General features: G+C 53.5%; 1 protein-coding gene across 1 annotated transcript; it reads left to right on the forward strand.

Moving 5' to 3' along the window:
• Window positions 1-4,742: 4,742 nt before the first annotated feature.
• Window positions 4,743-27,828, forward strand: IHH (Indian hedgehog signaling molecule). Its single transcript, XM_077320728.1, has 3 exons — window positions 4,743-5,826; window positions 20,946-21,207; window positions 25,024-27,828. Exons 1-3 carry the CDS (start codon window positions 5,521-5,523, stop codon window positions 25,671-25,673), a joined length of 1,218 nt encoding a protein of 405 aa, XP_077176843.1. The 5' UTR covers window positions 4,743-5,520; the 3' UTR covers window positions 25,674-27,828.

The raw sequence follows: 27,828 nt of genomic DNA on the forward strand, positions 1-27,828 counted from the left end.
ACTGACCTGAGTCATTCAGGACTGCCAGAGCTCTGAGATAAAAGGGTGCTTGTGGTCCGCAGTTCACTCAATGCAGAGGCGCATACCTAGTCGAAGGAAGTCTTATTTGCACACCCCTGCTCTCCAAAGTAATCCCCTGGTAATGGGAAAGGTACTCCCTTCAAGGTGTTTCTGCCCAAAGCTGTGTTTCTGCTCCCATCACTGCCATCATATCCCTGCACCTATCACTACCAGGGCTCTTTTGATAAGGTACTAGGGCAGGTTAGAAACTGCAAGAAGCCTTTGGCACTCCAAAGTAGCTCTCTCTCTCTCTGTGTCTCTCCCCTTTAAAATGCCCCCTCATGCATTCTTATGCAAGGTGTTCTCAAAGGTGATGCTGACAGTGGTGGAAAGGGTCTGCACTATGTGCAGTGGTGATCCTGAAAGGTCTTCAGGGCAAGAGATGTTTGGAGGTGGTTTGCCATTGTCAGCCTCCGTGTTGTGACCACGGTATTCCTTGGTGGTCTCCCATCTAAATACTGACCTGGGCTGATCCTGCCTAGCTTCCAAGGTGGGGATAACCATCTAGACCAGGGCCAAAGATGTTGCTACTATGCCCACTGCATTCTTTCCTCGCCACTATCCTCAGGTGCAAGAAGCAGAAAGATTTGCATGGGAAATAAGTGTAGAGCTGTCGACCTAAGGTTTTTAACAAAAACTTTCTCAGTTCTTTATTTGTGGGTGTGTTGATAATTTTGGGCACGGGCATTATGCTTGGCAGTGACTTGTACATAAATGAATTATTATTATTATTATTATTATTATTATTATTATTATTATTATTATTATTATTACTAGAAATTAAGCCTGCTGTAGGAAAAATACAGCGGGCGCTAGCCATTTCCAATGGCCCTGGCAGCATTGGCAGGGCAGCTGGAAAGCCCCCCCCCCCAGAACGTCACCCCCTGCCCCGACTAGAGGGAGCCCTCCTGGCTGCCTGGGAAGGCTTTTTCTCTACCTCCCAGGCCGCAGGCCATCCCCGGCGGGCGGGAGTGCGATCACGGGCTCTGAGAGCCAGCGATCGCGCTCCGGGCCACTGGGGAAGGGCTCTCCCTCGAGGTGTTCTCCCGGCCCCAGGAAGAGCCTCTTCTTGGGGCCGGGAGAAAGCCGCCCCCCCCCACCCACTAGCCGATCGCGACTCGAGGCGTTCTCCCGGCCCCAGGAAGAGCCTTGCTGTGTCTTTGACGGGCGAGTCTCTTCCTGGGGCCGGGAGAAGGCCGTGGCCCCGCAACCTGCCCGCGACTCGAGGCATTCTCCCAGGCCCAGGAACAGGCTGTTCCTGGGCCCGGGAGAAGGCCCCTGACTACCACGTCCCCTCCCCGGCAGGCTAAAGGCACCCAGGATGGGAAAGGAGCAGGGACACCACAACTCCCAGGCTGGCCCAGGCAAGGCCAGGCCAAGCTGCCAATGTGGAGCCGCGCTTTGTGCGGCTCCCCATTGGCCACTTGGCCCTGCATTGACATTCGGAGGACCCAATCAGGAGTCCTACCCTGTCCCCTCCTTCCCCAACCCCCTCAGGAGGGCCTAACATTTGGAGGTGCTGACGCCCCCAATGCAGGTAGTGTTCAGTATGGAAGGGGCCCCCGATCTTCTGCGCCCTTGCAGAAGAGCTCCATCTTACAGGCCCTCCAGAACTGTGCAAGCTGCTGCAAGGCCCTCAGCTCTTCCGAGAACTCATTACACCAGGTTGGGGCCAAGGCCGAAAAGGCCCTGGCCCTAATCAATGCCAGGCAAATCTCCTGTGGGCTGGGAACCACCAACAGGTTTGTACCCACAGAACATAAAGTCCTGCGTGGGACACAAGGCAATAGGTGGTCTGTCAGGTATGTGGGTCCCAGACCGCAAAGGGCCCTCAAGGTCCATACCAAGACTTTGAACTTGATCTGGGCCACAACTGACAGCCAAAGCAGCTGCCTCAGCACAGGCTGGATATGGGCCCTCTGAAGTATTCTATTGAGGACCCTAGCAGCTGCATTCTGCACCAGCTGCAGTTTACGGGGCAAGGGCAAGGGAAGGTCCACATAAAGCGAGTTACAGAAATCCCGTCAGGAGGTGACTCATATGGATCACTGTGGCCAGGTGATGTGGGGACAGGTAGGGCAGTAGTAGCCTGGCCTGGCGAATGTGTAATACACCAAGCACGCTACTTTTGTGACCTGGGCCTCGATGGTAAGGGAGGCATCCAGAATCACCCCCAGAGTCCTGGCACAGGGGGAGATATAAAGCTGCACCCCTGGCCCACCCCTTTCCTTCCCAGCCACAGAACTTCCTCCTTGGAGGGGCTGGATTTCAGGTGACTCTGCCCCACATAATGCTGGGAGGGGAGGTTATAGGGGGCAGATTCATAATTGCAGTGGCACATGAGCCTGGCTGCCTGAAAGCTTATTCCAAGATTAAAAACTCCTAGTTCTCCCAGGAAAGAATGTAACTGGCAGGGGAGTTTCATCCTGAAGGGCAGTTGCTGCCCCACCAAATTTTGGGAATGGGCACAGTGCTGTGCTGTCTCAGACCTAATAGCCTCCTTGGGAGGCTATTCTCCAAAAGGTTACATCGGTGTCCTGGGATCACTACTCTGGCCATGTCCTTCAGGACACACATGAAGAAGAATTAGAGTGGGGATCTGGGGTTACACAGAACTAATACCCTCAACACTGGCCAGTTTGCCTTCGTTGTGGAGCGTGAGCCTCCCAGACAACCAGCCTCCCCTCCCTGGCTAGCAAAATGTGGTTCAGGCAGTGCTTCTGTTGGCTTATTGTATTCTTGTTTGCATGTTGTGTGCAGCCCCAGATGCACAGCCTGGATACTTGACTGCATAGGCAGGGCCCTGCTTTATCTGTGACTGCTGTACAGAGAGGTCACCGCTCTGTTTACCACTTGCTTGCCTCCAAACAGAGGCTAGAGGTCATTCACTAAGAGGCAAATGAGAAGCTTCAGAAGAGGTTACTGCCCAGACGTGCACAAGCTCTGCACAGGGGACTGCAAAACCATACGCTTAACACTGAACCCGGCGCACGTGGCCCATGCACGGTATCCCAGGCGCCCCCCCCCAGGTTCAAACATTGGGGGTGGGGGGGGGAATCCCTGCGAGAGAGGAAAGCCCTGGTTTAAAACTAGGGGAATGGCGCCCCCTGGACTGCAATGCTTGCCGAGGCGACGACTTCTACGGTCGGCCCGTCCTTGAGCCCGGCTGGAGGAGCGCGGTCCGACTCCAGAGGCCGTCCAGCGTGCCGTGCCCCCGTCGCTGGCCCCGGCCGGTCAGCCAGCCAGCCTGTCCGTCTCGGAGCCAGAGACGCCTCTGCAGCCCCAAAGCAGGGCCAGAAGGGACGGTCCCCCTTGCGCCCGTGGCGGAGGATGCGCTGCCCCTAACGCGGGCTGGGGGTGGGGGGGGGGAAGAGAAGGGTGAGCGCAGGTCGAAAGGGCGACTTTGCCAGCGCCCGGCAGCGTCGGTGCCCCGGGGTCCGTCCTTCCCACCAAGGAGACCTCTTCAAAGCCGAGGGGGCCCCCGCAGCGCCGGCCGAGGAAGGGAGGGAAACGGCGCGCCAGGGCAGGAGAGCTCCACCGGCGCAGGCCTAGCTGCCCCCCCCCGGGAAAACGGCCCCACATCTGGAGCCGCCCCCTCGGGGACCGTCCAGGGGCGCCCATCCTGTTTCTCTGGCTTCCCTCTCTCAGTCCAACACAGCGACACCCCCTCCGCATCGACGCTCCAGGCCCCAGCCCCGAGCGTGGCCAGTGCCCTGAGGCCGGTGCCCGATGGGGGCCTCCAGTGACAACGCCTGGCCTTGGTTGCCCCCCCCGGGTCTCCCCTGCCGCGGCAAGACTGGGACCCACGCCTCCCTTCAGGTCTCCGCGCGAGGGGCCCAGCCGCAACATGGGCGCTCCGGAGGCAGCAGAAGGGCCCAAAGGGGACGCGAGGGGAGCAGCTGACTCCAGCGCCACGGGGCTCCCCAGGGCCCCCTCCGAAGACCCCCCTCCGCCTTCTGAAAACTCTCTGGGGGGAGGGTGTGCCAGGAAAGGCGTCGGTGGGCACCCTGGGGAGCCCTGCCTGAGACAGTCTCTTCTCCCGCCATCGAGCCAGGGCCGGAGCCCCGCGGGCCGAGATGCTTCGGCGCCGGACTCGGCCGCCCACTCTTGCCCCGGACCTCCCGGCCGTCAAAGGCACCTCCCGAGCAGCGGCCCCTCACCGGCCAGCCACGGCTAAACGGGGGCGCCCCAGGGGCAGCGCCGATCAGGGACGGACGGAGGGGGCGTCCGGGGAGGGCTGGGGAGAGAAGCGGGCGGGTGTCAAGAGCCGGAGGGGCCCCGGGCCAGGCAGCTGCTCCAGGGGTGCGGGGGAGCCGCTAGACGGGGCGGCGAGCACGGCTGGCGGGAGCAGCGAAGGGTCCGCTGCTGGAGCGCAGCTGTGTGCGGCGGCCCCGGGGGTGGGGTGGGGGTTTCGGAGCGGCCTGCGCTTTGTCCATGCTCGGGGCCGCTCTCGTCCTTTCTCGCCCGACGGCCGCGTCGCAGGGCTGAGCTGCGGCCTCCCCCCGGGTGCCGGCCCTGAGCCTCGGTCCCTGGCTCCTGCGGGGCGCTTGTGTTGACTTTGCCCGCTGGCAGCGGCGAAGGGAAGCCCGGCCCAGGCGGCATTGTTGTCTCAGCCGGTTAATCAGATCCCACGAGCCGCCGTGGAAATATCGGGCCTCCTGGCGAACAATAGGGCCCCAGGAGGTGGTGGTTAAACTTCAACCAACTCCAGCGCCCCGCTCCCGCCCGCCGAGCCCAGCCGCACGGCCCCAGCGCCAGCCAGCGGCACCCCGGGAGGGACGAGGGGCGGGCGCGCACCCAGGGCAGGCAGGCAGGCAGGCAGGCAGGCCGGGAAGGGGCACGAAGGGCCGGGCCGCCGCCTGAAGCCACCCCCCCCCCCGCGCTGTTTATTCCCGCTCCAAAGCGAGTGGGAGAGCCCCCCTGGGCAGCGGGGTGGGGGAGGCGGTCTTCGGCCCGCGGTCCCGCCAGGGGTGATCCCCCCTTGGCCCGTGGGGGGCGGGCTTGCGGTGGCGGCAGGTGAGGCGGGCGCGGGGGTGGCTCCCCGGCCCCCTCCCCGCCTCCCCGGTCCCCTCCCTCCCTCCCTCCCCGGCTGGCTGGCTGGCTGGCTGGCTGGTAGGCAGGCAGGCAGGCAGAGGGCGGCCGGGTCGGCGGGCGGGCGGGCCCGGGCTGGGTGCGGTCTTGGCGGCTCCCGGGCCGGATCTCTTCCATTTCCCCGCTCGGGCGCTCAGTCGTGCGCCGCCGGGCCAGGCAGCCAGAGGCCAGGCAGCCAGAGGAGGCGAGCGAGGGAGCGGGCGGCTCCGGGGGAGGCGAGGCGAGAGGCGAGGCGTGGCGGCGGCGGGGGTCGCGCTATTTATTGGCGGCCCAGAGGTGCCTGCCGGCCCGCGCACCTGCCCGACTGGCGCGCCGCATGGCCGCGTCTCCCTGCCCGCCCCCGCGCAGCGCCCGGCCGGCCTCGGAGCCATGAAGGCGGCCCGGCTGCGGCTGCGGCTCCCGCTCCTGCTGCTGCTGCTGCTGGCGCCGGCCGTGCGCGGCTGCGGGCCGGGCCGCGTGGTGGGCAGCCGCCGCCGGCCGCCGCGGAAGCTCGTCCCGCTCGCCTACAAGCAGTTCAGCCCCAACGTGCCCGAGAAGACGCTGGGCGCCAGCGGCAGGTACGAGGGCAAGGTGGCCCGCGCCTCCGAGCGCTTCAAGGAGCTCACGCCCAACTACAACCCCGACATCATCTTCAAGGACGAGGAGAACACCGGCGCCGACCGCCTCATGACCCAGGTACGCCGCCCCCGGCGCCCCCCCCCCGCGCCCGCGCCCGCGCCGCCGACCCCCGGCTTCGCCACCCCCACCGGCCCGCCCGCCCGCCCCCGACGCCCCCGGCGCCCACTGCCCGCGCCGTCCACGCGGATCGCTCTCTCCTCGCGTCCCCTCCCCGCGAGCAGCATCTCCCCCTAGGCGCCCCAGCGGAGGCGAGCCGCCCCCCAAGCAGCGAGCGGGTCAGGAGGAGCGCCCCGGGCCTCAGGGCAGCTCTCCGAGGGGCTCGGGGGGGGGGGGCTGCCCCGGATCCCGTCGCTTTCCCCTGCCGCAGCTCTTCAGGCCAACTCCCCCTCCCTTTGCTGCCGGGACCTGCCCGTGGGATTCTCTCCGCCGCCCCCCCCCCCCGGGCGCTGCTTCCAAAGAGGGCCCGAGCAGAAGATGCGTGCAAGGGATGAGGAAGGCCGAGCATCCCCGGTGCTCCGAAGAAGGAGGGCCCAGGCTTTTTGGACAGCGCTGTTGGCGTCTGCCTCAGGAGTGGCACTCAAGTGTTGCTGCGATCAGCAGGGAGGCCGGGCGGCCGTGTGTCTTCGCCCCACGTTTACTCTTTCTCCACCCTCCTTACGGTTTCTTCCAAACTGCGGCCCCGGGAGGATGGGCTTCCCCAAGAGCTCCGGCCTCACTTTCGGCTAATACTCAGCAAAGGGGATTGAACAGTTAATTTCGACTGGAAATAAAGGAATCAGGACTGGGGGAACTGCAGGAAGCAAAGCAGCATCCCCCGGTGACATGTCAGGTGCCTTTGTGGGGGCAGCTAGGCATAGCTCTCTCCCTCCTGGCTGCTTCTGACCTGCAAGAAAACCCAGATCCTGCAGATAATCCTCCTCCTCATCAGTCTTATCACAAAATGACGGAACTGGGGGGTACCTTTAATAGTCTGCTCTGAGCAGCCTACTGGGAAATAGATAGGGCCCTTGTGGGTCACAAATGTGGGGTGGGTGGAGTGTTTGGCAAGATCGCTTCACATGAACTAATTGAACCTCTAACCCTGGCTGAAGAAACGCTTTGGGGGGTCAGGTCAGTAATGTTCCCAACCCAGCATTCAGTATCACACCGGCCACCCCATCTGCTAGACAGTCCCTTGGAAACTGACCCACAGCCTGTTAGCAGAGTGCCATCCACTTCCTGTCCTCTTCTCGCTTAGATGATGCTCATGAAAGGGAGGCTTGCAGGGTAGCTAGTCACAACCGAACTTTGGTCCTCCCCTAACTTTTGGGAAGCCATGTGCCTCTGGCTACCTGGTGCTGAGGATTAGCAACTATGGATATCGCCACCACACTCTGTATTGGAGCTTTCTTCAGGCATGATGTTGGCTAGTCGCTGTCCAAAGATGGAATGCCAAGCCAGATACTGGCCTGATACAGGGTGCCACATCCTATGTTCTTCGGGGATTTTTTCCAACTTGTGAATCAGTACTAAAACGGGAGGGGGGGGTGCAGGTGAAGATCAGGCCAACATAATGAAGCATCAGGTGCAGACAGGGGGGACCAGGATGGTGCTATGCCATAAATGCCTTCAGGATGAGAAGTAGGCATGGTGGCTGCTAAACGCACCCAGAAAGTGAGCAAAGCCTGGGGGGGGGGCTGGGGTGGAAAGTGCCATTAAGTCACAGCTGACTTATGGTGACCCCGTAGGGTTTTCAAGGTAAGAGAGTTGCATAGGTAGTATGGCACTGTGTCACAACCCAGATATTCCTTGGAGGTCTCCTTTCCAAATACTAGCCTGGACTGATCCTGTTTAGCTTCTGAGATCGGGCTAGCCTGGGCTAGCCAAACATGCATGCCACTAAGGCAGAAGACACAACCTCCCTTCCCATACCCTCTAGACAATCTGGCCATGGGAGGGAAAAGTCCTTCTTTGCAAGCTACAGATGGGGATCAGCTAAGTTCTTGCAGCCAGAGAAATAAGTTCTGCTCAGTTCAAAGGGACAGTTCCTTATCACAAGGATTATAGTCTGTCATCACTTCTCTTCTTCTGGAGCTCTTTAGTGATCTTGCACCAGTGATTCCAAAGGACTCCTTCGGTGTGGTAGTTCCTAAGGTGGGATGTTCATGTCTTGTGGTGTTTACTTCACTTAATGTGGGTTAACACTGTTGTCTCTTTAACAGAATGGGCAACAGCCTGCTCACTCAGGAGCCAGTTATACTGAGGCTAGAACTGCATATTTTGTTGCACACAAGGGATTTGCAGAGCAGTATTTGGCCTCTAATATTCCTGGAGGGGCAGGAGAGGTTTGCAGGGGAGAAGCCAACAAGAAATGTACATTAATCCTCTAAGCTTTCTCCTCCACTCCCATTCTTTTTCTCCAGGTAGACTGGGGGGGAAACCCAATCTTATTGGCCATTTGGGTAGAGTTGTGTGTATGTGTTGGGGAGGGGAGAGGAACTGGTGGGCAAAGGGAGAGGGGTCAAGAGTACCTTCTCTCTTGACTGCTGAATCTCCCCTGCAAAAGTGGTGCATTATCAATACCAGGTAAACACATCTTTGGTAAACTCATGCTTGCTGAGATAACAACCCTGTGTGATGAGGCCTGGAATCATCCTCTTACATTTGTGATGGGGAACTTACAGAGAAAGATAATTAATAAAATGCTGTAACCTCTTTAAAAAAAAAATCTGTGTTTTGGGAGCAGAATCTGCCCTAGAGATTGTGAACAGAAAGGGACAGGGACAATTCATCCTTCTGGATAAGTTGTGCTGACTGGACCAATCCCAAAGCATCCAGCCAAAGCCCATCCTTCCAAATTCCCATCTTCACTTCAAAGTCATGCAGGTCCTTTGGCTTCCAGGTGTCTCCTTGGGAGATGATCTCTCCAGATTTAAAGCTGAATTTGGAGGTTTAAAAATAGATTTGTAAAAAATATAATTTAAAAGTGCATATAATTGTAAGTGCCTCATTTTTTAAGTCTTGAAAAAATGTTGACCACCCCTCTTGACACACACCTCCATACTGGAACTTCAGATGACACTCCTGCTCCTGTCCCCCTAATCTGACAAACAAGAAAACATAGCTTTAAACAAATATTCTAATAAAAAAGTAAAGTTTTCCTCCATTAAAGGTGTTGAGAATATGTTGGAAACAATTGTACGGAGAGGCTGATTCTGTGAAGGCTCAAGGGGGTAGCAGGTTACAGTGGATGAGCGATTGGGCTGTGAGTGTCCTGCATAGTGCAGGGGGTTGGACTAGATGACCCAGGAGGTCCCTTCCAACTCTATTATTCTATGATTCTATTCTATGTCCAGTGAGTTACAGAAGCATATCCATGGGCAACTTGTTCCTGGGGGTAAAGTCATTGCTGGGGAAGCCTTATTCTCACCAGCCTAAATTCCCACAGCCCCCATTCTGCACACAATGGTTAATGCACTTTCAATGCACTTTAGAGGTAGATTTTCCTGTTCTGCACAGGAAAATCCAGCTGCAAAAGCACACTGAAAATGCATTGTCCTACATACGCAGAATGAGACCCTGGATGCCACAGCTCACAGGCAGCCAGGTTCAACACCAGCTGAGCATGACTCAGAATGACATGGCAGGTCTTGCTTCCTCCTGTGAAGAGGGCCATGGCTGACTCGTCTAATGATCATCTCAAAGTGGGATCCAACAGGCAGAGTGCTGAGTCAGAAAACCAGGGAAACGTACCAGTAGACTTGGCTGTGGAGCCTGTGCATGTGGGAATGCATGCATGCTGAAGAACATTATTTGTTAATCAAGAGCTCCCTAACCAGAGTTCATTGATCTGGGAGGAATGCCAGTGATGTGAAAAGGACGCACCTCTGAGTTTATACCAGCATTTGAAGCGCAGGCTACATTTTGATTCTTTCCGGGATGGCAATCTGCTGTGAGGGTTGTTTTGAGAAGCACCCAAGTCTGCTTTGAATCTTTGCTAGGTGCGAGTCATCATAATTATTAGCAATCCAAACTCAATGTGGGGAAAGGCCCCCCAGTGTGGGCTGGTAAATGGGAGGAGGGACAGAAAACCAAATCTTGGCTTGAGTCTGCGCCTAAGAAGGCTACTGCCTCCTTCTCCCAGCAGCCCCTGAGAGGGAAAGGCTGCTTTCCTAAGCAGGTCTTCTCAGAGTCCTACTTGGCCTATTCCTCGGGAAGGGTTTTTTTGATTGCACAGTACTTTTCCCTGGAGTTGGTGAGTTAAAGTTTTGCGTTTGAAAATGCCCTCCGAAAAGCAGAGCCCAGTGGAGGAAGAGGCCTGCAAGGTGAATAGGTGGTCCTCAACTTAGAGCCAGATCTGGTGTGTCCCTGATCATATAGGTATATATCCAGTTGGTGTATTATGTGTAAGAAAAATGCTGGTGTGAAACAGGAAGGCTCTTGTCTTCTTCCTGAGAGCCAGTGTAGTGCAGTGGTTAAGAGCAGTGGCTTCTACTCTGGAGAACTGGGTTTGATTTCTCACTCCTCCACATGCAGCCAGCTCGGGAACCTTGGGCCATTCACAGTTCTCTTAGAGCTGTTCTTGCAGAGCAGTTCCCTCTCAGCCCCACCTCCCTCACAGGGTGTCTGCTCTTGGGGGGGAGGAAGGGAAAGGTGTTTGTAAGCTGCTCTGGGGCTCCTTCAGGTAGTGAAATGAGGGGTAGAAAAAAGCAGCGCTTCTTCTTTCTGCCCCTTGGAGAGTGATGTCGCCTAGGCTATCAGATGTGGGGGACAGGAGCAGGGGTGTCATCAGAAGTTCCAGTACGGAGGTGTGCGGGGGGGGGGGGCTGGGTGTCATAGTTTCATGGAAACACACATCAGAATTCAGAAGCATGCTCTTTAATAGGTCCAAGATTTTTAAGATGAATTCATACATTTGGAATCTAATGGTAGCAATACTATCCAAACAAATCCAAAAGTCACCTTGCTGTAGACGGACAGTCAATTTACAATGCAATCCTTAAAAAAAAAAAGAAAACACTTTCCTGGGAGTAAGTGGCATTATTCATTTAAGTGGCACCCTTTGCAAGGTTCCAGAACCTGTCGGGTCTGACACCAGCTTCCTCCTTGAAGCTGGCCTTCCCTGTGCCTCAGTTTCCCCCTTCTCCCACAGTCCAGGGTTACTGGAAGGCTATTTGAGCAAGGCGAGTGTTGAGCTTTCTGAAGATGTTGACACAAGCATGACTGAGATGCTTACACAGGGGACGATTCCCTCTTGTAAATTCCACAAGTCTTGCCCCTTGGAGAAGGAACCTGGAATAGTGGTGACAGTGGGGGGAAGGGTGCTGTGGGACTGCAAGTTTTGTCTGTCTCTCTGGTATCACCGGGGAAATGCCTGTGGGCTCCAGGAATGCAGATAAGAAGCTCTACTACACCCTCCTCAGCCGGCCAGCCGGCCAGCCAGCCTGCTAGCCAGCTAGGATTGTGATCCAGGTGAGTCCCCAGGAGTCTCAGGGATGGAGCGAGGAACCTGAGTCTGTCTTCATGTCTATCCTGTGAGCACCAGGAGCGCGTTAAGAGAAAGCATGTTGGGCAGAGCAAAATCAAGCAGAGGGTGGTGCATTTTGCCTACGGCAGCCCTCTGGACACTATACCCATTGGGAAAGGACTGTGGGATGAGAACACCCACTCAGTCCCTAAACGTGGAAACCATGCAGTGTCCCCACTGCCCTGGTCAAAATAGGTTGCAATAACACTCCCCATCCCTCTTAGCCACCTAGAGCTTGCCAATGCAAAACTGGGAAATAAATGTACAAATAAATACATTCCAGCCAGAAGCTTGGCTTCCGTAATTTGTCCGTAAATGATCAATTACTTGAAGTGGTACAGTGAGACCAGCTATCTCTTTGTTATGGCTTAGTTTTCCTGCTTGGCAATATTAGCCACTGTGGATCTGTGAATTAGGACCCCCCCCCCCACACACAGAGCTGTTAATGTTAATTCATCAGAATAATGTTCAGGGCTTTCGGCTACCTCTAGACAAAGGGGCTGCTTGAAACTGTTGCTAATGGGGGTTTACCTTGCATGGGCAAGACCAAGGTCCCTTGGCTCCCACCTTCTGCCATAGCACTGCTGGAGATTGGGGGGGGGGGACTTTGGGGCACGATGGGATTCTAAGGGGCAGTATAGGAACATTGCAGGGAGGGGGACTGCCTGTTTCTGTCTATCCCGCCCCTTCCTTTCGTCTCCTGCACTGGTTTCTTCCTGCTCTTGACTAAGTTTCGTCAAGTCCAAGGGTCTACATCTCTAGGCAACCAATTCCCCGCCCACTGGCCCTTATCGCTTCATCTTTCTCAAGAATGTCAGTCTCTGTTTGCTTGTGGGGCCTGAGCTCCGAGGTGGAGATAAGGCCCGGGCATGGCTGCCTCCCCTCCTTCCTCATGGCTTCCTTCCCTTGCTCCCTGAGCCAAGGCCCAACGTCCCTCTGCTGCTCCCTGCCTGACAAGCAGATGCTCGCCTGGTGGCTGCTGACCTTTGCTCTCTCTCGTCCCACCTCCAGACTACTCTGGCCCTCCCTTGCTGCACACAGGAGGCTCCTCCTGCCTAGCCAGGAAATGAGGTTGTCCAGGCTCCTCCAAGCCTTCTGCCAAGGGATGGCCGCTTCCCATGTTGCCTCTTGGACCAAAGGGAGAGGGAAGGAGGATGGAGGCAGATGTGGGATGTGTGCTGACAGCAGTGGTGACAGGGCTGGCCTGGGCAGTTGAAAGGGCCCCTGGACAAGCCGAGAAGCCCCCGTGGCAGTACAAGCCAGCAGGCTCCTTGAAGGCTGCTGCCTTGGCTGCTGCCAAGAAGGGAGCCACTGCTCCCTCTGCCACCAGGGGGCAGTGCATGAGGTGAGCTGGCACCGTCAGCAGGCTGTCCAGCTCTGGCTGTGGAAACTGCTGGAGATTAGGGGGTGGAGCCTGAGGACGGCGGAATTTGGGGAGGGGAGGGAGCTCAGCAGGGATTGGGTTCCATGCAGTCCACTCTCCAAAGCTGCCAATTCCTCCCAGGGAATGGATCCCTATTGCCTGGTTCCAGGCTGAGCAGACCCTGCTGGGCTGTCAGCACCATGTGGGCCAGATGGCCCAGCTTCCCCCAGAGCAGTCAGGATGGGCAGCGCAGGAGGGGAGGGCCCATGTCTCCACAGCAGGGCATCCCCGTGGCATTTAGAAGGACCCCCGTCCAATCCCCGGCATCCAGAAGACCTCCACCCCAGACTCCACATGAGGGTAGCAGCTAGTTTGAGGAGACAGGGCTGATCTAGATGGACCACCTGGCTAATCCAGCATCAGGCAGCTTTGTGTGTTCCGTGAGAAGAGCTTGCTAGGGAGCCCCTCCCTGCCCAGGCCCAGCCTGCAGAAGGATCTGGGCACAGTGGCCCCTCTGAGAGAATGAGTGGCAGCAGACACACGCCCCACCCTTATTTGCTGCAGGTTACACTGGACATATTTCAAAACACAGTGTGGTATGAAAGAGAAGCAGTCCTTGCTTGCTAATTCATGTTTTGTTCATTTCATTTACCCCTTCCCTTTTACCCTGATGGGCAACCAAAGGGGTTCGCACTATTCTTCTTGCCTACTTTTTATCCTCACAACCATTCCATGGGGCAGGTTCAGCGGAGTGTGTGTGGGAAACAGGATCCAGGTCATCCCGCAGGCTTCCATGACCATGGGAATGCAACCATGGGTCTCCCAGATCCTAGTCCAGCCTTTCTCAACTTTGTTACCATTGAGAAACCCCAGAAACATTCTTGTGGCTTTGAGAAACCCCAGAAGTGGTGCAATCACATAGAATATGGTTGGGATGCATAGGTGTGTACATGCCCACTAGGCTTGTGCGATTCAGCCGTTCCCTCCGGGCGCAGCCAGCGCCACGCCGCGGGGGGGGGGCGGTGCCGGCAACGGCGTGACAGCGGGTGCAACCACGCAGGCGCAGAATTCCGCGCCTGCATGGTTGCTCCCGCTGTCACACCGCTGTCGGAACCGCCCTCCCCCCCCCGTGGCGTGGGGCTGGCTGCGCACGGAGGGAACGGCCGCTTTGGCGGCCGAATCGCACAAGCCTAATGCCCACCTTCCCACCTCCTCTAGGCCCATCATTGGCCATTTTGGGATGGGTGGGTCAACATCATGTGATAAATGTTTGAAGTTCCTCAGGGAAAATGGAGCTCTTCCAGCAGGTCTTTGGTTGAGGAACAATAGGGCCCCTCCTGAGGCCATGTGGCAACATCTAGCCTATCCCACCCCGGAGTGAATGGCTGCTGGGGGAAGGGAGGGGGATTATGCCACCAATCTTATGTTCTCTTCTGTTTAATTGGGTTGGAGGTTTATGATGTTTTATGGGATTTTATATACTGTAACCCACCACGAGTCTCTGGAGAGTGGTGGGCTAAAAATCTAATTAACAAACAAACAAACAAACAAATGAACTCCCACCCATTCGGGGAAAGCTTCCAGGGCCATCAAGAATTCCCAGGGTTTCACGAAACACTGGGGGCCATTCCGCACCAGGATCTATGTAGCAAATTGGTTGCGGAACGAAAAAACACCATTTTAAATAGTGGGATTCGTCGTTATGCATACCTGCCTTTGTAGTGGAATCCAGTTGCGTTTCTATTGTTTCCCACAGGTTTCCGGTCTCGGCAAAAATCGCTACCCAGGAAGTGTAGAGCTTTCCGGAGGGTGAATCCACTTTTTGGGATTTCCCTGAAAGCGCTACAACGAAGCGCTTTTTGCATGTCGGTTTCAGGAGTGTTGCAGATTGTCAACAACGTTGTGCATAACAGCAAATCAGTAGCGAATTCAATTTGCAACCATTGTGCAATTCTGAACGAGTGCGGAATGTCCCTGGTTCTCAACATACTCCTCCTTATCCCACCTTTATAGCTTATGTGCTTCTCCAAAGAAGACTATATGCTGGTGTATCCCAAAATAGGGACCAGGGGATGTACATTTACAGTCTGCATCTGCTAGACAAGATGTGGGTGAATCTGGGATCTCCGCATGGCGAGTAAGGATGGCAGCGGGAGGATAAACCACTTGGCATTGGAGATTAGGGGTGATCCAAGAAGAGTCCTCAGGGTTGAGAAACCCATGTTCACCAGGGAAGGTGCCCCCAACCAAGGTGGTTGTTGCTCTTGTTTACTTGTGCACAAAACCTGGCAGAATAGCCTAAGTCAAAACTCTAAGCCCTTTCCGCAGGCGGTGGTAAGTGGAGCTTACCGTTAATTTTTTTGTTTAGGGACCTGAGGATAAAAATGGCATTGCATGTTACATAATTCTTATCTCATTCACTCTCACACCTAATCAGTGAGGAAGGTGAGGCTGAGACGTGACAGGAACGTGTTGAAGACCTGCTCCATTGGCCATCACTGCTGGGCCAACCCCCATTCTTGACCCTGGACAACTTGTTCTCTGCCTGCCTTCTGGGCCAGTGGTGCTGCCGAGAGCCCCAGAGAGCCCAAGTGGCTGCATGCATGTGGCTACTGCAGGATCAGGTGTGAGGCATGGGGGAGTTCTGCTGTGTCCCCTCACACTGCCAAGGAGTGTGACCCAGAGTCCAAGAACAGTGGCACATGGAGCACGCATCACCATTGGACCTGATGCCTTCATTTTAGGCAGTTAGTACTCTTTCTGAAGCTTTCCGGGAGGGTGGGTGCCACAGTCCCAAACTGTTGCTCTCTGGAAAGTAGCTACCTTATACTCCCAAATGGCAGGGGTGGGAAATCAAAGCCCCTGAATTGTGCATCTCGAGTTTCCCTTTGCAGCTCTACCCTGACACCTGCTGGCTTCAGCTGGAACAAGCTAAGAGGACGGTCTCTTCCACAACCAGATTCCAGTCACACCTGGCACACTTCTTGCCCCTTTTCTCTCACACATGGATCCCAGCCTTCTGGGGGCTGCCTCTCAGTGCTCACACACCAGGCCATGTAATAATACTTGGCTCCTAAGCGTCAGTCAAAGAAGGAGGCAGCCTCAGAACTTTGAGATTCCTCCAGGCAGTAAAAAACAACCCCCCGCCCCCTCCAGCTCTTCTTTTTAGGAGGAGCCCTTTAGCATGGTGGGGAGGGGTCTATAGAACTAGGGAATCTCACCCCTGCTTCATAGAAGAGCCACACCACTGAATCAGCCCTCTTCTTAGCTCTCAGTCCAGCCCCAGGTCTCATCCTAGCTTCATCAGTGGGTGAATTTATCAAGATGTAGTAGTTTGTTCCCTCTTCTCATCCCAGCATGCCCAACTGTAGCTGAGGATGGGCAGCTTCCTATGCCTGGGCATTTCCCGGGTACCAATCTCTCTCTCTCTCTCTCTCTCTCTCTCTCTCTCTCTCTCTCTCTTTCCCTCTCTCTCTCTCTCTCCTTGCGTGAGTTGTTTGTTACCTTCTATCATGCCTTATCTCTCAGGCCCAGAGCAAACAGTGGTGTGTGTGCAGTCATAGAAACTGGGATTGCTCTTTCTCTGCTCTGCTAGGGACAAAGGCCATCGCTGGCTCCATGACCTTTCCTCTGGATATGGGGCAGTCTCCCTTCTCTCTAGTGCTGGGCTCCTCTTCTCAAGGCTGATCTTCATGTGACTGAAGGAGCCCAGAGAGGGGAGTCCAGCCTTTAATCTCCTGGGAGGCTGCAGGCCAGATTTCAAGGTCCCACCTAAGGCCTGGCAGTCGTCTTGCAGTGTAGGACCGTGCTCTACCCCTACCCCCCATCCCACCAAGGGGGCTATTGCACCACAATGCTGGAGAATGTCTGTGAGTGCCCCCAACCTGGTCCTTGGTCGCTTGGTTCACTGGGAATTAGACCCTCCTGCAGGGCTGCCTCAGAGTTATTGTTGTGCATATTGTTATTGTTGTTAACGTTAGCACAAGTTGAAGACGGAGAGGGGAGGTGGGACAGCACAAAAGCTGCCCAGAAGAGAGGCAAGGGGGCTCATATCCCTATGAACACTGTATAGGTCTCCATGCTAATTAGGAGTTCTTGCATGTGCATACAGACCTACCAGGATCCTACAGAACAGGTGGTGCCTGGAGGCAAGCAGCAGTTTGTTAAAGGTACAGAAATGTCCTGCTTGGACAGACGCTTGCTTATCCATTTGGTAAAGCTTTGAAAAGTTAAAAATAAACTAGCATGCCGTGTGAGGAATAAGACCAGGGCCAAGTCACACTGGCCCTCTAGGAAGAAAGTCTGAAAGGCAGCCTTCCCCTGGGCCTCGCGGCTGCTGCTTCAGTCTGCCCAGTGGTATGCTTGGCCCTGCCACGTGTGTGTTGGGCATGTGCATTTGGGGTGGGGGGAGGAAGCATCAACAATCCAACACTCCCAGCTCTTCAAGCATCCTCAGAGTCTGTAAAGCATGGGGGGAAATAAAGATTACCTCATGATGGGCTGTGAGCAATTGGCCTCTTCCTCTACTTGGCAAGCGTGGAATAGGTCCTGAAGCAGCAGTCCTGGTGTTCCCATGTCTTCCCAGCATAAAAAGTGTGGCATGACCACGGAGAGCTGAAGCTAGAGCAGCTGATATTGAAACAGCACCACGCCTGATGGTCGAAAGGGAAGCACTCAGTGCTTGGCTAGAAGCAGAGCTAACAAGTATCTTATCATTCCACCAAAGTCTGCAGAGCCTTCCGTTTGGCCACAGATGTTGTTCTTCTACAGCATTGCCCCCTTTCTAATGGGCTTGGAAGAGTGTAACTTGACTTAGGCTGCACCGTTAGGGCAAAGAACTAAAATCATTTCCTTGGTTAGCTGAACAGCCTCACCAGTGCTCACCCTCTATGTTCATGTATGGACTGATAACTTCCATTTCATTGTACCTGAAGAAATGTGCCTGCACACGAAAGCTTATACCTTATATAAAACTTTTTTGGTCTTTTGGGTACCACTGGACACAAACTTTGTTTCAATGGACCGAGTTGTATCTGAGTTTAAAGCTAGTGTAAGCAGTGGGATTTTCTTGGGATAGGATTAAGGGTTTCCAGCCAGCACAACTGCTTTTTTGCTCTGTGAAAACTTTTCATTGCTTGAATCTTCAGTATGCTATATATTCTTAGCAGATAGGCCCTTTCATTTTATGCACACCAGAGGGCAAATAAGGCAGAGGCATGAAATTCCACACTATTCAGGCATGGCCCCTTTGGGGTAGGGTGGGGGCAAGCCTGGCAACTGAGCTTCCAGTTTGTGTTTGAGATAAAAAGTGTGCATGTATGTGTGGGGGAATTTGGGGTGGATAACGTGCCAGCCAACTGAGCTAAAACTAGGATGGAAGAAATAGAGCTGCTTATAGAATTTTTGTGCCTGAGTTGCATCTGGTGAGGACTAGGTCTTGTTCTAGTTATCTTAGGGATAAACTCATTCATCCTGTAAGTGAGACCAGGGCCTAGTCTGCACACAATAGATAATGCACTTTCAATGCACTTTAGAAATAGATTTCCTTGTTCTGCACAGGAAAATCCAGCTGCCAAAGCACATTGAAAGTGCATTATCCTGTGTGTGCAGACTAGGCCCAGGTCTACCTGTCAAGCTGAACTAGGCAGGAATGGGGCCAGAGAATCCTGCAGTGCTAGAAGGGACTGCACCACTTAGGTTTGCCAATCTGCAGGTATTGATTGGAGATCTCCTGGAGTTACAGACAACCTCCAGGTGACAAAAAAATGACCACTTACTCAGTGGTAGGGATGGGTATGAACTGAATAAGTGCAGTTCAGTTTGTGACATGCCCAGTTTGTGAACAATAACCGTCATGAACTTTAAGACCGAAACCAACTCATTTGGGTTGTGACTTTTGTTGCATGGTAGAACTCTTATCCTAGTATGCTGAAGTCCACAATCTCACAGAGGATACTCACTCTCCAAGTTTGATGAGGATTAGATTTATGGGGTCTGAGTTAAAAAGGTAAAGGTAAAGTTATCCCCTGTGCAAGCACTGGGTCATGTCTGACCCTTGGGTTGACGCCCTCTAGCGCTTTCATGGCAGACTCAATATGGGGTGGTTTGCCAGTGCCTTCCCCAGTCATTACTGTTTACCCCCCAGCAGCAAGCTGGGTACTCATTTTACCAACCTCGGAAGGATGGAAGGCTGAGTCAACCTTGAGCCGGCTGCCTGGAATTGAACTCCCAGTCTCCTGGGCAGAGGTTCAGACAGCATGTCTGCTGCCTTACCACTCTGTGCCACAAGAGGCTCTCCTGGGGGGGGGGTCTGAGTTATGTCCTCCCAAAGAAGAAATGACAGGTGGTCATTTTGACAGGCACAGGTTCAGGAGGTTTAGGAGAACTTAGCAGAACCAGAGTCATGGTAGCAGGACAAACTCAACAGATCTAATATCAAACCAGATAATCCCCACAACTGAAGAGGGGGTATATATTACATAAGCCCAGCAGAACCAGTGCAATGTACAGAGTGCCCAACAGTACCAGTGTAATCAAAGAGTGCCCAGCCACATCCAGTGTCATTGTGGAAATGGGAATAATATGAAGTATAGAATCATGATCCAAATGAGGGGTCTGTGTGTGCAAACACAGCACAACCAGTTCAGCATACAGAAAGCCCAGAAAAATCCAGGACCACAATAGCAGTATAAGTAAAAGACTAATACCAAACAAGAGAATCCCTGCAGTGCAAACTGAAGGGGAGAGGATTTTTCAAGCCTAACACAGTGAGGGTACAAAATGTCCAGCCCCTGTGGCACTACAAATTCAAAAGAGCTAATATCAAAGCAGTCACAAGAAATTGAAGCAAAGGGGAGATTTTGAACACCCAGTTACAATGTACAGAATGCATAGCAGAACCAAATGCCAGTGGAAGAAAATGGGAAGTGAACACAAAGAAACACCAGCAAAAAGGGAAGCCTCTCTTGAAACTAACATGATTAGTTTCCACTCCCCCATCACTCTGAATTTTGGTAAACATTTTGTTTCAGCAGAGACACTCTGTCTGGAACTGTATCAGCTTGAAAATACGTGGAACATTTGTGCCAGTTGACCTTCCATGAACCACAAACTGCCCCAAATTTGTCACAAACTTTAATTTGTGAGCTGGTTCATGTCCACCCCTACCCTATGGCATCGTATCCCACTGAAGTCCCTCCCCTCTAGAACCCCTGCCCTTTTCAGGCTCCAAGATTCCCAAACCAAGGCTAGCAACCTTCAGGTGGGGAATTTTTTTTTTAGAATCATAGAATCATATTGTTGGGAGGGGCCCTTCCAACAATGGATTCTGGATTCCTTCTCAACAATATGATTCTGGTCTCCTCCTTGTCGATGAAGGTCTAGATCATGAATTCTACTCACCTGACATTCTTCCACCTACAATTAGCACTCCATCTCATAGAATCATAGAGTTGGAAGGGGCCATACAGGCCATCTAGTCCAACCCCCTGCTCAACGCAGGATCAGCCCAAAGCATCCTAAAGTATCCAAGAAAAGTGTGTATCCAACCTTTGCTTGAAGACTGCCAGTGAGGGGGAACTCAGCACCTCCTTAGGCAGTCTATTTCACTGCTGAACTACTCTGACTGTGAAAAAATTTTTCCTGATATCTAGCCTATATCGTTGTACTTGAAGTTTAAACCCATTACTGCGTGTCCTTTCCTCTGCAGCCAATGGAAACAGCATCCTGCCCTCCTCCAAGTGACAACCTTTCAAATACTTAAGGAGGGCTATCATGTCCCCTCTCAACCTCCTTTTCTCCAGGATGAACATTCCCAAGTCCCTCAACCTATCTTCATAGGGCTTGGTCCCTTGGCCCCAGATCATCTTCGTCGCTCTCCTCTGTACCCTTTCAATTTTATCCACATCCTTCTTTGAATGTTTCAGTACATTAAAAAAAACCTTTTTGCCCCTAGTGTGCAGTTCTCTGCTTGTTGTGGAATCTGTAAGTAGATAACTAACACAATTGGGAGCTGAGAGGGCTAGAAATGGTATAGTCATTTCTTAAAAATTGTGGTCTGTGTATGCGTGTGAGTGTGTGTGGGAGAAGTCTTTACATGTGAAAGCATTCGAAATAGCACCTCCCCACACCTTGCAGTCTGAAGTGGTTCCATTCATTTGCCATCTTCCAAATTCTGCTCGATGTGTAGGCCAAGCCTCCTGTTGCTCAGCTGGCCAAAGACTGGCTGTGGGAGGATTCAGGCTAAGGGATCAACTCCCAGGCCCTGCTCTCCTCACATGTTGATCTCTGCTTGTTCCTTCCCGACAGCGCTGCAAGGATCGTCTCAACTCACTGGCCATCTCGGTAATGAACCAGTGGCCAGGCGTAAAGCTGCGTGTGACCGAGGGCTGGGATGAAGACGGCCACCACTCGGAGGAGTCGCTGCATTATGAGGGCCGTGCCGTCGACATCACCACATCGGACCGTGACCGCAACAAGTACGGCATGCTGGCTCGCTTGGCTGTGGAGGCCGGCTTTGACTGGGTCTACTATGAGTCCAAGGCCCACATCCACTGCTCTGTGAAATCCGGTAAGGGGAGCCAGCACTGGGGGAGGCCAGCAGGACCAGGGCTGAGGGCTAAGAGTCTGTGGCACAGGGGGAAGGGCTTGGGCTAATGCAAAAGTGGGAGTGGGGCTGTGAACAGCCCGTGGGCCTCTGGGAGTGGGGCTGTGAGCATGTCATGCCTCAGGGGTCATTTGTGTCGCAGCAGGACAGCAGTTCTTGGGCCACACCACCCTATCCCCACATGTGATCTGCAGGGATTCCGCCATCATGGCTGGTCAAGAAATTAAACCACTTCCTCAACCTTGAAGAGCAACTCAGTCTGCTCGTTCATTCCAGGACAGGCACATGGCCTGCTCCCTAGCGCATGAGAACCTAAGCCCCGATTCACACACGAGGAAGGAAGAAAGGGTACAAGGAAGTCCAGCTGGTGGGTTCCAGCTTTGAATGTCCCTTCCCATGGAAAACTCCCTGCAAACAGAAATCTATTACCCCAGGGGAGAAACGTCTTTGCTTGCCCTGGGCGTTCTTAAGAGAGTTTTTAACACAGGGAGTTTTCCCAAAACTGAACCTCCACCTGCCGTCTGCTGTGCGTATGGGGGGAGGTCTGCCACCTTATAGCCTGACTGTCTGACCATCTGTTGTAATACCAAGCCTAGAATGTGGGAAATCCACTTTAATATCTGATGATGGGTAAAGCTATATAAGACATAGTCCACAAAGCTCCCACCCCCAACGGGTGCATACTCTCCATCTCTGTGTCTATATCTGTGTCTGTGTCTCTCTCCCCCCTACTCCCCTCCCCCAGCACTTGAGTTGCTCATTGGAGGGTGCCATTGAGTTTGGGTCAGCCATAGGAATATTGAGGAGAGCAGGAAGCTGAGGTGTGTGTTGGGTGTGTGTTGGGATTAGGTGCTGCGGGGCTCCCCCTGTTGGCTGGAAAACCATGCTTTGACTGTGGCCTCTTGTTCCTGTCCTTTGACCATTAGCATGACCTGCTGGTATCCTGGCCCTTTCCAGACCAACAGGGTCTCTGGCTGATGGGGAGGAAGTGCCTTGCCCAGCTTTGACCTTATGGAGTCTGGCCCAGCAGCCGAATCTCCATCTGTCTGACTGCGGCACACCAGGAGTGAACGGCGCTGGAGAAAGAGACTGGCTCAGCCAGAGAGGATCACAGTCCCCATCCCTTTGGCACTGTGGCTTGGGCTTCCTCAAACTCCCCTGGATGGAGTTCTGCCAGCCAAGTAGAAAAGAGACATTGTCAGACCGCTTCCAGCCCTTGGATTTTGGGTACCCAAAGCCTTGATATCTTCAAAGCAGCATCTGGCCCATGTGTGGCAGATGTATTAGGGACTGAAGGTTTGCGTTGGGTATGTGACATGTTCTCTCCAAAATGGGACATCTTGGACTGCCAAGGGATGTCTCCAGAATATGCATTTAACATATTTGTTTTAAGCTAATTATAGGAAACAATTTTCACTGGTCAGGATGCTGTGTCCACTTTTAGATGCCTGCTTTCCTAGAAGGGTATTGCAACATTACAAAACGCCAGGAGCAAGATGCCAGAACTGGCTTGGTAGTACGTGACTGAAGGTGTACAAAGTTGCAAGGAGGGTCCTGGATACTGTACTATGATGGAAGTAGTGGAAAAGAGGAAAGGGAGAGTCAACGTCTTGGGAGGCCACCCCAAACACACTCTTGGGAGAAACCCAGCCACTGTGTTTGACAGGCATAGCACTTGGGGACTGGAAGCTCCGGGAGGAAGAGATCCTCCAGCCTTCCAGGTGGGTGGATAAGACAGATCAGCTATACCATGAGAGATGCGGGGGATAGAAGGAAGGCCTTGGCCTGTATTAGCTGGGGAGAAGAGTGTGCTGTAATGACAGTCATGTGGATGGAAATGTGGTGTATCCTGGGCAGCTGGCCTGCCAAAAGTGCTTTATTAAATTATTTTATTTTTGTACCAAGCGTGTGTGGCCTTTTCTGTTTGTTGCTCCCTGTCTCTTCTTCCTCTTGGTTTTTACATACTCTCCCCCCTCCATTTTAAATGAGTTAAAGTATATTTTGAAACACTGGAAATGTTGACGTTTCCCTTTCCTAACACCTGGGGGCTAAGACACAATATTTATACTTAACAAATTGCCCTTTTCCTGTTCCATCTGATACTAGATTGACTTTTACCAGTGGACGCTGTCCCTGAGGAAACAGTTCTTCTGAAAATGCTCAAGGTGGGCAGGAGCCAACGTGCCTTGTAACTTGCCAGGCAAGTTCCCAGTGGGCCACTCGTGGCTAGAGGCAAACTGAGCCCAATGCGACCCGGGTTGTGGGGCACCAAAATAGCCACTTGGCACAGATCTGGAGTGCATTAAGTGTATGGCTGCCCATCAGGGAGCCAGTGCTCTTTGTCATGGTCGGAGGTGCTTGCCATCTGGAATACGGCCAGCTCAGCTTGTTCTAGGGTTGTGTTAATATCCCAGTCTACCTCTGCACAGGGAGGCATGTAACCCAGTTGAGCTTCACTTGATCTGCCTAGCAGAAGAAAAGCCCTAGGAAGTCTAGAGTGTAATCTGATCCTATGGACTATCTATTACACATTAACAATGTTCAAAATTGTGTGGACTACTGCGCATCAGCAACTTTCAGACACGGCACAACTGGTAGCTTGCACTTTTCTAACGTCTCTTGGGAAAGCTGCTTAGGGAGTTCAGTCAAGAGAGGGCAGCATTTTTATGCCTCTTTGTACCTTTCATTGTTTGGGATTGGCCCCTGGAAGTGCAGTCAAGAGGTCCTGTTAATCACCCTACCTCTCAGGTAGCAAGCATGAGCAAAGGGATATAGAGGCATGACTCTAAAACTGCTATGCTTGCACCTAGGGATCCATGCAAGTGGTCAAAAGGTTTCGTGCAGATTACTCAGTGATTCAAAACAATGAGATTTTTGTTCCTGGAGGCCTGAGGCTGAATGGGTGTGGGTAGCCTAAGCTGATCCTTATAGTGGTTAAGGGGAAAAAGCATCCAAGACCTTCTAAGCAGAAAAAGAAATACTAAATGCACACATTTCAATTAAAGATCTGTCTGAAGCATTCAGCCCTGAAGTAAAGTCCTACTATGACCAATTTACGTGATAGTCGTCATTGCATTTATTTAAAAAAATACATTCTGCCACCCATTTTTGAGATGAGGTATAATTGCCCATCAGATTTAGACTAATTCAACAGTCTTGCCTGCTAGGAACTATAGTCCTTTCCCCCTCACTCTCTCTGGGAGGAGGGTGGGTTAGAACCCTTGCCCATCTACTTTTGCCACAATTCTCTGGAAAAGCTACAGCAATTCACTAAATGCCTCAGCATGCAGGATCCCAAAGGTTGGGTCAATTCACCTTAATGCAGGGTGTGAACTTGGGTATGTGGCATCAGAGTCGAATTAACCCTCCCTGTGCGCTGAACCCTTCTGTGAAAGAACATAGGTTTGCAGGTGGGGGACGGGGGCTTAATAGCAGTGCTATTCCCCCAGCTGCCCCTTGACAAGAAATTGAATCTGTTGTTTTCCTGATAACTCAGTTGGCTTTCCCTTGAGTAAACCATCTTGCTACAAGCAATATTTGTGTTGTTTGTATGTGTAATCCCTCTTGGAATTTCTGAAATTCTGCTGCTTGCAGAAGTTACCTTATGCCTAACCAGTCCCCTCTGCTTTGTGCTTTCCATTGGTCCTTTGAAAGATCAGTAAACTCCTATACACATGTAGAAGGAGCCAGTGCCTCCCCGCAACCCTGCTCAGACATTCCATTTAGCATCATCCTAGTAACTGGGCTTGTCTCTCTGTTTCTGTGTCTCCTTTGGTCTAGAGCATTCAGCAGCAGCAAAGACAGGAGGGTGTTTCCCAGCCAGGGCACTGGCAACTCTGGAGAATGGGACCAAGACGCCGCTATGGGCACTGAAGCCTGGGCAGCGGATCCAAGCCATGGATGAGCAAGGCCATCTCCTATACAGTGAATTCCTGACATTTCTGGACAAGGCACCTTTGACGAACACTGAGTTCCATGTCATCGAGACACAAGATCCACCCCGTCGCCTCAGTCTCACAGCAGCACACCTCCTTTTTGCGGGGGACAACGCCACGACACCCATGGAGGCTGTTTTTGCCAGCCAGGTGCTTCCCGGCCAATATGTGCTGGCCACAGAGGGGACTGAGCTGCGGCCAGCCAGAGTAACCGGTGTCTCCAAGCGGATGGACATTGGGGCTTACGCTCCCCTCACCAGCCATGGAACGGTGGTGGTGGATGACGTGGTGGCTTCCTGCTTTGCGTTGGTGCAGGAGCAGCACCTGGCACAGCTAGCCTTCTGGCCCCTTCGACTCTATCACCGGCTGACGGGCAGCCATCGGACCCAGCCGGAGGGCGTGCATTGGTACTCTGCCCTGCTCTATCGTCTGGGATGGATGCTCCTGGCTTCAGACAGCTTCCACCCACTGGCCACAGCACAGTTGGACAGCTGAGCTGACGTGATGGAGGGGAAAGGCCAGGTCCCCTTCCATGGTCCTAGGAGGGGCTGGATGGAAGCCGGGATCCTGATTGTGGGGGTCGGTGGGGCCCAGGACCTGCCCACTGGCTCCCCATGGCCCTCCCCACGAACCAGGGCTGAGGGGTGGTGCTGATGCCTCCGTTGTTTCCACAGGAGGAGGATGCCCAAGGCTGGGCACATATGCTGCTATTTTGGTTCAAGAGCCTCCAATACAAAGTTGAGAGGCTCACCGGGTGGATGCGGGTAACAAGAGGAGATCCTCAGGCTTGGGGCAGGGAATCAATGAGGGCAGGGAATCCTGCAGCCCAACAGACAGGCTGGGAAAGTGGGGGGCATAGGAGCGATCTGAAGCAGTAGGGCAGCTGCAAGGAGACAGCTGGAAGGAGGCTGGAGCCCTATGAGGCAGGTGGGGCACTTCCTCTCAAGAGCTGGGCCTTTTAGGCACTGCCTGGTTGTGCTTAGTGGCAGGGTAACATCTACAGTAGCCATATGGACAGTGATGCAGGGGTGGGATGGGGAACTCCTTCATTGCGGAATGAAGCGAGGGGGGCGGGAGAGGAATCACTTCCAGCTGCCAATCAACTGGGCTTGTGGGCAGTGAGGGGCAGGACATCAGGCCAGAAAGCAAGGCTGTTTCAAGAGAGCAGCCGTCTTCTCTGGACTCAGCCTGAAGTCAGTGACCCGTTCAGCAGCCTATGATCCAATCACTCCACCCGTCTCCCTGCACCGAGAGAGTGGAGAAGGGGCTGCAAGTGGGATGTGTGCTTGGAGGCATGTAAAATTTTCCACCCTGCTTTAAGCAACCACCCAACTGTATTCCCCTGAGTTAATGGGTCCCAAAAAGTTGCGTGGGGGAACCAGGCATGGTCCCACTTTGTGGCAGGGTAAATGGATGGTGGGGCAGGGGAAGGCCTCGAGGTTGGCCCTGTTACTTTTTCTTCATTTCTCTTGACTTCTTGATGGTACTGGAGGAGCTGGCTTTCTCTTGGGCTTGACCCTTCTGCGCTTACACCACACCAAGTGGGATGACCCTGCGCGAGGGATACATGGCAGTGAGGCCTAGATGCCTCTGTAGGGGAACAGCAAGGGGTATGCACGTCTCCAAGGGATGTGTGTGTGTTGTGGTGGCTGTCCTGGCTATGGTCATCACAAACATGGTTTTGTAGAAAGCACCATATCCCGGTGTCATTCAAATGGGTGTGGGGCATTTCAAGGGAGAATTAGGAGGCAGGAAGGTCACCATCCCTGGCCAGTTCAAGGCATGCCACCTTAAGCAGTGCCAACCCCTTGCTTTCTCGTGTCCCAGGAGTGATGTGGCTCCAGGAAAGGATGTTGCTTCTGGCATTGCAGGTGGCTGGGGATGAACCGAGCCCTCTGTGCTCTCCTTGTGATTGTTGTGCTGCCACAGGATGATGAGCAGCCTTTTAGGGTGAACAGGCTCTTAGATCTCTCTCTCTCTCTCTCTCTCTCTCTCTCTCTCTCTCTCTCTCCCCTGCCACCCCTGTGCTGAATAGAGCCAACTATTTTTGTGGGTAGGCTGGCTTATAAAAACACTTGTGGGTTAGTCACTTTGGAAGGCTTTGAAGCACGTCTTCCTGTATGTCAGTAATATCCAAGAGAAGCAGCCTGTGGGTGTCCACCAGGATGCCCTGTTTCTGAGGATCTCCTCATTATGCCTGAATCTGAGGGCAATTTGTGCCAGTCAAAACCAAGAACCATCCTGGTCCTCCTCTCCCATCTCCTGTCCATCTGATCCCATTCACCCATCAGGGGAACCCAGTAGGGGTAACCAGAAATGTGGCCTCCCCATACAAGTCCACCGCAGGATTTTGCAACAGGTGGGCTTTGGGAAGTGTCTCTTCTCTTACAGAGCATTATTTATTTATCTGCAGGATGCAGAGAAGTCAGAAATCTTTCCTTGGTGAGTATGGGCTTCCCCTAAGTGAGACCAAATGGGGGCAGGGACAATGTTTTCTAGCAGTACAATTATTTAAGCGCCCCCCCCTGCAAATGCATGGTTGTTATGGGACCATTGTGAGTATGGGAGGAACTGGCAAAGCTTTTGTCTCTTCACTGGATGTACATTTCCCAAAGAGGTGAGAAGCCCAATAAATCTCTTGACCGACTAA

The sequence above is a fragment of the Paroedura picta genome, chromosome 2 (genome assembly GCF_049243985.1).
Source record: "Paroedura picta isolate Pp20150507F chromosome 2, Ppicta_v3.0, whole genome shotgun sequence".
Classification (NCBI taxonomy): domain Eukaryota; kingdom Metazoa; phylum Chordata; class Lepidosauria; order Squamata; family Gekkonidae; genus Paroedura; species Paroedura picta.